Source organism: Myotis brandtii, unplaced genomic scaffold, assembly GCF_000412655.1.
Source record: "Myotis brandtii unplaced genomic scaffold, ASM41265v1 scaffold103, whole genome shotgun sequence".
NCBI lineage: Eukaryota > Metazoa > Chordata > Mammalia > Chiroptera > Vespertilionidae > Myotis > Myotis brandtii.
The window spans coordinates 2,628,577-2,636,323 of record NW_005353460.1 but is presented as its reverse complement, the minus strand read 5'-3'; the positions used below and the strand labels follow the sequence as shown (position 1 = coordinate 2,636,323).

The following is a 7,747-nucleotide window of genomic DNA, read 5'->3' as shown; positions in this document are numbered from 1 at the left end:
CTGCCTAATTGTTTGATATTCTCACCAACCCTAAATGTCACCTCTTTTAATGTGATCCATTCTTATAGGAATGTAGGGGACCTTCATTTTTATTTTGTCTTTTTCTGAGGAGTACTGATGTTGATCATTTTTTCATGTTTTGATACCCTTTGATATAAAAACCATTAAGTATTAGTCAAATTTTCAGTTATATTTTCTATATATTTGTACATATATATTTCATTCTTATAACATATACTACATGTTTTTTATGAAGCAACTCTTCAGATATTTTGACTAGTAGGTTCTCCCACCTTTTGTTATTGTTTCGTACAAATTCTTTATAGAATCTGAATATGAGTCTTCATTGGAAATATGTATTAAAAATGTGTTTTCCCACTTTGTGTCTTCCCTTTGAAAAGGAAGCCCTTTGGGAAACAAAACATCTTAAATTTTTTAAAATGTTATTGTATTGTGGTTCAAAACATACAATGCAAAATGATTAATCACACAGTTCTACACTCACCTTACAGTTGAGGATAATTTGCTGTTAATGCTGTCTTCTACTGACACAGACCTATAAACATAATAAAACTTATTTTAAAGTGGAGAAAATTTTTAAATCTTAGTTGAGTGACTATTTAAATAAATGTTTTCAAAAAAGAGTGATTCAATAAGTGAAATATCTTCTTGTAACAAAATAAAATAATACAAAAAAACAGATGCTATCTCAATATTAGAACAAATGCCACCAGCCACCTTGCTTTGTTGATTAAATCCTCTTATCCTCATCTTACATATTTTTTAAGAGTTTATGTGAGAAGCCACATTTGTACAGACAGCCCCTCCCTCCAATTCTATGTTATCCCTAACTCTTCAGGTCAAATTAAGCCAAAAAAACATTAAGTAGTAGTCAAAGATTTCAGTTAAATTTTCTATATATTTGTACATATTTCATTCTTCCTCTCATAACACATACTTTATGTATGCTCTTCCTATCAATTTTTGGAATGCAAAACGAGAGGTAAATACTTCTGTAGGAAAATACAGTAAATTATTAACAACGGCCTCAATAATGATGTTCGAATATTAGGGTAACCCACACAGCTAGCAGAGCTGTGCAGTGGAAGTGTTCTAAGTTCATAAATATTTATGTAACTGATTACAGATAATGTGGTGATTTCACTTACTAATTTGGTATATCTAAAGTTTACAATACATTGGAAAACCATTATGATCTCCCACTTATAGAGTTATGGAGATTAATTTTTAAATATGTCTTTATGGATATTTTTACAGAGAAAGGAAGGTAGACGAGTAGAGAGATAAAAACATTGATGAGAGAGAAACATCAATCAGCTCCCTCCTGCACATGCCCCACTGGGGGCCCACAACTGGGGAATGTGCCCTGACCAGGAATCAAACCAGTGACCTCTTGGTTTATGGGTTGATGCTCAACCACTGAGCCACTCTGGCTGGGGATGGAGAATAATTCTAAGAACTTGAAAATATCATAGCCTTTACATTCAGGTTCATAGATATTATCTCTAAGAGGTGCTCTAATAAAGGTGTTTCCCACTGGTGTGAGACTCCTTATCTGAAACATTAATTTTCTGAAAGTGCCACCTATTCTCATCAAGCCTAGTGGTAAAATGAATAAAACCAGAAAACATATAGAGGATACCAAACTGGTTTTATCCCTGGGCCTCTCCACATATTGCTTTACTTATAGTCTTAGATTATAACTGATGAAATCTGAATACTTATTTTTTGGCTTATTTAATGAATTACATGTATACTAGTGACCTGGTGCATGAAATTCGTGTCCATTAAAAGGGAATTAATTAGAGAAAATATTTTAATATTGCTATTTGCCCTTTCTCTATAATAGAAATGTCAGAGATGAAAGAAAATTAGTAAAATGTATATGAAAATCTTCCTCTTGTCAGAGTCTAGGGCATGCCACAGGAACCAGAGTCAAGTCCCCACCCACCCACATGCACCACAAAATTGCGCAAGACCCAGACCTGGCCAGCCCCACCCCCACTGAGCTAGAACCAGACCCACCAGTCCCAACCCCATCAAGCCCCACTGGGTGGGGGGGTGTGGCCTCAGGTAGCCTGGCCTGGTGCTGGGGTGGGGGGGCACAGCCTTGGGTCCCCCAGCCCAGGCCTGGAGCGGGGGGCTTGGCCTGAGTTCCCTTGGCCTAGGCCAGGGCAGGGGGCATGCCTTGAGGTCCCCGTCAAGCCCAGCCAGGTAAGAGGTGTGGCCTGAGGTCCTCCAGCCCGGGTCGGGGCAGGGGGAATGCCTTAAGGTCCCCCCATCAAGCCCTGTGGGCGGGGGGCACAGTCTGAGGTCCCCCATCAAGCTCCACAGGTGGGCAGTGAGGCCTAAGTTCCCCCGTCAAGTCCCACATGGCAGGGGCCGTGGCCTCAGGTCCCTGGCCTGGGACTGGAGCAGGGGTCATGGCCTCAGGTACTCCAGCCCAGCGCCAGAGTGGGGAGTGTGGCCTTAGGTCCCCCAGCCCGGCACCGGGGCAGGGGGTACAGCCTGAGGTCCCCCATCAAGCCCCACTGGGCACGGGGCATGGCCTCAGGTCCCCTGGCCCAGTGCCGGGGCAGGGGGCACGGCCTGAGGTCCCCCGGCCCAGTGCTGGGACGGTGGGCATGGCCTGAGGTCCCCCGTCAAGCCCTGCCAGGCGGGGGACACAGCCTGAGGTCCTCTGTCAAGCCCTGCCGGGTGGGGGGTGCACCCTGAGGTCTCCCAGCCTGGCGCTGGGGTGGGGGGGGCGCAGCCTGAGGTCCCCTGTCAAGCCCCACCAGGCAGGGGGTGCAGGCTCAGGTCCCCTGCCCCAGCCCAGCACCACACAGCTTCAGGTCCCTGCTGATTACTCATTAAGGCTCATTACAGGAACTCAGCAACTGCTGTGGGCTCAGCCATCTTATGTTACGGAATCCCTGCCTCCGCTATGGGTGCAGCCATCTTGTGATGGTGTGATGGTCAATTTGCATATTCCTCCTTTATTAGATAGGAGATATATATATATATTTTAGAGGCCTGGTGCATGAAATTTGTACACTCAGGAAGGGAGTCACTTCGTACACTCAGCCCGGCCTACACCCTCTCCAATCTGGAACCCTTTGGGGGATGTCCGATTGCCAGTTTAGGCCCAATCCCCGTACATCACTCTTGGAATCAGGGACCACTGGCTCCTAACCGCTTGCCTGCCTGCCTGATCACCCTTAACCCCTCTGCCTGCCTGCCTGATCACCCCTAACTTCCCCCCTGCCTGCCTGATCGCCCCTAACCACCTCTGCCTGCCTGCCAGATCACCCCTAACTGTTCCCCTGCCGGCCTGATTGACCCAGTTGTCTCTGGCTCAGCCCCCACACCCAGGACCCAGGTTTCCCTCCTCCAGCTGGCCACAGGCACCCGGGACCCAGGCTTCCCTCCCTCTGGCTGGCCGCAGGCACCTGGGACTCAGGTCGACTTTGCCCAGGCCAGCCACAGGTGCCCAGGACCAGGGGTGGCTTCACCTGGTCTGGCCGCAGCCACAGGCTCCCGGCACCAGGGGCTGCTTCGCCCAGGCCCAGCTTTGTCAGGAAGGACGTCCAGAAGGTCGTCCGAAAGACATCCAGTCTAATTAGTATATTACCCTTTTATTAGTATAGAGATATATATATACCTTTCACTTCGGGTTTCACCTCTGTAGCATAGATCTCTTATTTTATCCTGCTTTATTAAAACAGCAGCAATAATGACAAACATAGGTAAAGAAATGTAGAAAATGAGTTGAATTCTGCGTTTTGAAGAAGCAGATCTTTGGGCCAATGAACTTTTACCTAGAAAAGAAAATGGCCATTTTAAATTATGTCAGAGATTTTTTATTACCCAAATGAAAAGATGGAGTGGCTATCATTACCAGCACTATTCCCAAACACTAAACATTTCATTCATATATATTAGGAATATTATAAAATCAAAACCAACTAATGTACAAAGTGAATTGTTACTAGTGCTTTACTGATGATTTTGCATTTTCCATCTTCTACCATATTTTGACTGAAGGTAATGTTTTTTCCTGAAGCATATGTTTAATACTTGCAAACATTCTTCAATTCTTTTCTGATACAGCTCTCCAAAATTCAAACATGCATATCACAGAGATAATTGGAATCATACCTAAATGTGTGAAAGAAACCTAGGCATTTAATTTCTCTTATATTACTATTAGGGGCCTGGTGCATGAAGATTCATGCACTGGGGGTGGGTCCCTCAGCCCAACCTGCACCCTCTCCAATCTGGGAGCCCTCAGGGGAGCCCTCTCCAATCCAGGAGTTTCTGTCTGTCTTTGCAATCATATGAGTGAATTGTCTGAGACCCCCCAATCCAGTTTTGTTTGTAGCTCACAGAATAATAGAGGCATTTTTTTTTCTTTGCTTCATTGGTGGAGATTTCCTGGAAGTTTTAGGATATCTTCCCTTTAATTTTCCTAGACACTAAGTCGCTGGGAGTGACCGAGGGAGCTACGTCCCCCCAAGCCTCCGGCTCTCCCAGTCTGCTCTCTGCCCAGTGCCTGTGTATGCAAATTAACCCACCATCTTTGTCAGGTTAATTTGCATACTCCCTCCTGATTGGTTGGTGAGCGTAGCAGAGGGATGGTCAGTTTACATGTTTCTCTTTTATTATATAGAACAATTTTTTTCTAAAAATTAAAAATTAATAGTCACTAAATAACTTATTTAACTAAGTTGTTTAATCAAATATGCAGCAATAAAAAATTAAAACGGCTCTAGGATTATTTTATACAATGCATGGCTAAGCCTGGCATTAACCCACTTTTGACTAACTAATGCTAATATCTACATTTTTCTCATCAGTTCTTATTCATTCTCAACTGAGAATGTGGCTCCTCAGGTTCCATCTCTTTGTATATATTAGCCTCCTTTCTGTATTTATACTGTGTCAAGTTCACTTTCTCCATGGTTTGTTAGTCTGCCTACTTTTAATGTACACAGAATAGTATTCTCGTTTCTTTTCCAGTTGGAAAACAGGAGAAGACAGGCAGAGGAGCCACTCTCTAGCTACATTTATCTATGATTATTGAATCTCAACAAACTCCTATTATAACTGCCCCGAAGCTTCTGACTTTCTCATAATATTTTTCAAGTGAGTTCAAGGTAGGAAGTTCAACACTTTCTGTTTGTCTGCTTTGTGTATGTGATTGAGGTTCCCAGTATTATTAGGAAAAGGCTTACATTATATTTGCAACCAGAAAGCCACTAAATCAGATGGAAAGATCAACCTCTCTATGTGCTGCAGATTGATTCTCAGCTACTTGTATAATCTTTGGGTGATCAATGACACTACATGAGTTATTTGAAAAGACTAATATATTCCCAGGTGGCCTCAAAAGCATGAGTAGAATTTCCAAGAACCAGAAAAATTGCTCTTACTTCTTTCCCTTATACTACTGTCTAGTTTTAACAAACTCTACTACTAACAGCCAAGAAAGCATATTTTCTATTAGCTCTCCTTTTAGTTTGGTGTTATTTATTTAATTAATTACCCCGAGTCTCCATTTTTCACTGGTAAAAAATAGTCCCCAATAATCTGCCTCAAATCTTCTTCTACTTAATTCCAAAGATACTTTGGGGGACACTCCTGGGCGGCCAGCCCAGGCACAGCGACCACGCCATCTTGGGAAACAGAGCTGCTTGAGACTAGGATCCTGGCCTCAGCACCACCCAGTCTGATCTCAGACGCATACCAGGACCCTGCAGCCACTGGGGACAGAGACCTGCGACCACAGCTACAGACCTGCAGACACCAAAAGTTCAGAGATCCCCACGGCAGATCTGTGAGTAACAGAGCCCATCTTGCTCTTACTTCTTTCCCTTATACTACTGTCTAGTTTTAACAAACTCTACTACTAACAGCCAAGAAAGCATATTTTCTATTAGCTCTCCTTTTAGTTTGGTGTTATTTATTTAATTAATTACCCCGAGTCTCCATTTTTCACTGGTAAAAAATAGTCCCCAATAATCTGCCTCAAATCTTCTTCTACTTAATTCCAAAGATACTTTGGGGAATCACTCCAGCACTTAACTATTCACATATTTATGAGAAAATAATATATGTGTATACTTATATGTTAATTATCATGCTTTTATTTTGGTCTCATATATAATCTGGTATAGCTTTGTGTTAGCTCTCTAAAAAGTGGGTCACCATAGGTATGACTACTCCCTAATATCTAAGCTGCAGATTAGCCTGCCCAGGAGATTCATTATGTATTTGCCCCCAAAGAAAACAGAGTAAGGGGGACATCCCTCTTCTACAATCAGGTTGTTTTTGGTGGGCTCCCATACATTCTGGACCAGGGAGTATCCCCCAGTTGTACTCAGCCTCATCCAGTCCTTCTTGATCTTAAAACAATGTTCAGAAAACCTAGGGTAGGGGAGTAGAGATTCTGAAGGGGAAATTTCCAATTTTAAATTGGAACCCTTGTAATTCAGAAGAAAGAAATAAAAGACATCCTGAAAGATTCTAATGGCATTAATATAACAATGAGTATTAACACTATTTTAAACTAGGAATATATAAGATAATCAAAAAAAGGGGGAGGTTTTAAAAAGGGGGGAATGGGGAGGAAAATGGGAGATATCTGTAACACTATTAACAGTAAAAAAAATGTATTTTAAAAATAGATTGGGACTTTGTAGTTCCAAGATGGTGGTTGGGAGGATGGCAGTGAGGGTGTGAGTGAGTGAGGGAGGGAGCGGAAGGGGAGTATGTGGACATGTGTGTCTGAGGGAGGAACAGCTAGACCTTGCAGGACTTTCAGGGGATGGTAGACTGGGCTCACATGGCCAGGCAGCCTCTTCTGCTGTAACCTCTCCTGGAGCACCGGCTCTGCCATAGCGGCTGCACCATCTTGAAGGTGAGACCTAGCAGCCACTACCCATAACCACGTGTGCCAGGGGAGCCAGCAGCCACTGCTGGCAACTATGCACATGCGGGGAGGCAGCAGCCGCTGTCTGCTACCTCACAGGGAGTCAGCAGCCACTGCCCGCAACCACACACACACATAGAGAGTCAGAAGACGCCACCTGCAACCGTGTGGGGAGCCAACAGCCACCACCTGCAATCACACATGTGAGGGAAGCCAGCAGCCACTGCATGAGACTGCACGCATGCGTGGGGAGCCAACAGACTCCACCCGCGAACATATCAAGGGAGCCAGCAGCAAAAAATACTGCCCGAAGAAAAAATGGCGACCAGCAGGAAGGTAGGGAGGGAGAGAGTGTGAGAGTGCAAGGAAGTGATAGAGGAGTGTGTGGACGTGTGTGGTGTGTGTGTATGAGCTAGGGACAGCTAGATTCTGCAGGTCTTCTAAGGGGCTGCTAAACCGGGCAGTCTTAGGCGGCGGAGTCCAGCTCCCGGCGCGGACACTCCTAGGCGGCCAGCCCAGGCACAGCGACCACGCCATCTTGGGAAACAGAGCTGCTTGAGACTAGGATCCTGGCCTCAGCACCACCCAGTCTGATCTCAGACGCATACCAGGACCCTGCAGCCACTGGGGACAGAGACCTGCGACCACAGCTACAGACCTGCGGACACCAAAAGTTCGGAGATCCCCGCGGCAGATCCGTGAGTAACAGAGCCCACCCCCCCTTCCCGCAGGCTCGCGGGCAGCGCCATAGTAACTGATAGACCCGCCCCTTGCCGGGGCCTCAGCGCTGCAGGAACTTTGGCCTGGAAGTGC

General features: G+C 45.0%; 1 protein-coding gene across 1 annotated transcript in view; it reads right to left on the bottom strand.

Annotated features, from left to right (window-relative positions):
• LOC102251340 (disintegrin and metalloproteinase domain-containing protein 5-like) overlaps positions 1-7,747 on the bottom strand; it is a 57,010-nt gene that overhangs the window by 2,076 nt on the left and 47,187 nt on the right. The window contains exons 9-10 of the mRNA XM_014536983.1: positions 3,665-3,821; positions 506-556 (exon numbers count right to left, since the gene is read on the bottom strand). Coding sequence (XP_014392469.1) covers positions 506-556; positions 3,665-3,821 — 208 coding nt within the window. The remainder of the gene's footprint in view (positions 1-505; positions 557-3,664; positions 3,822-7,747) is intronic.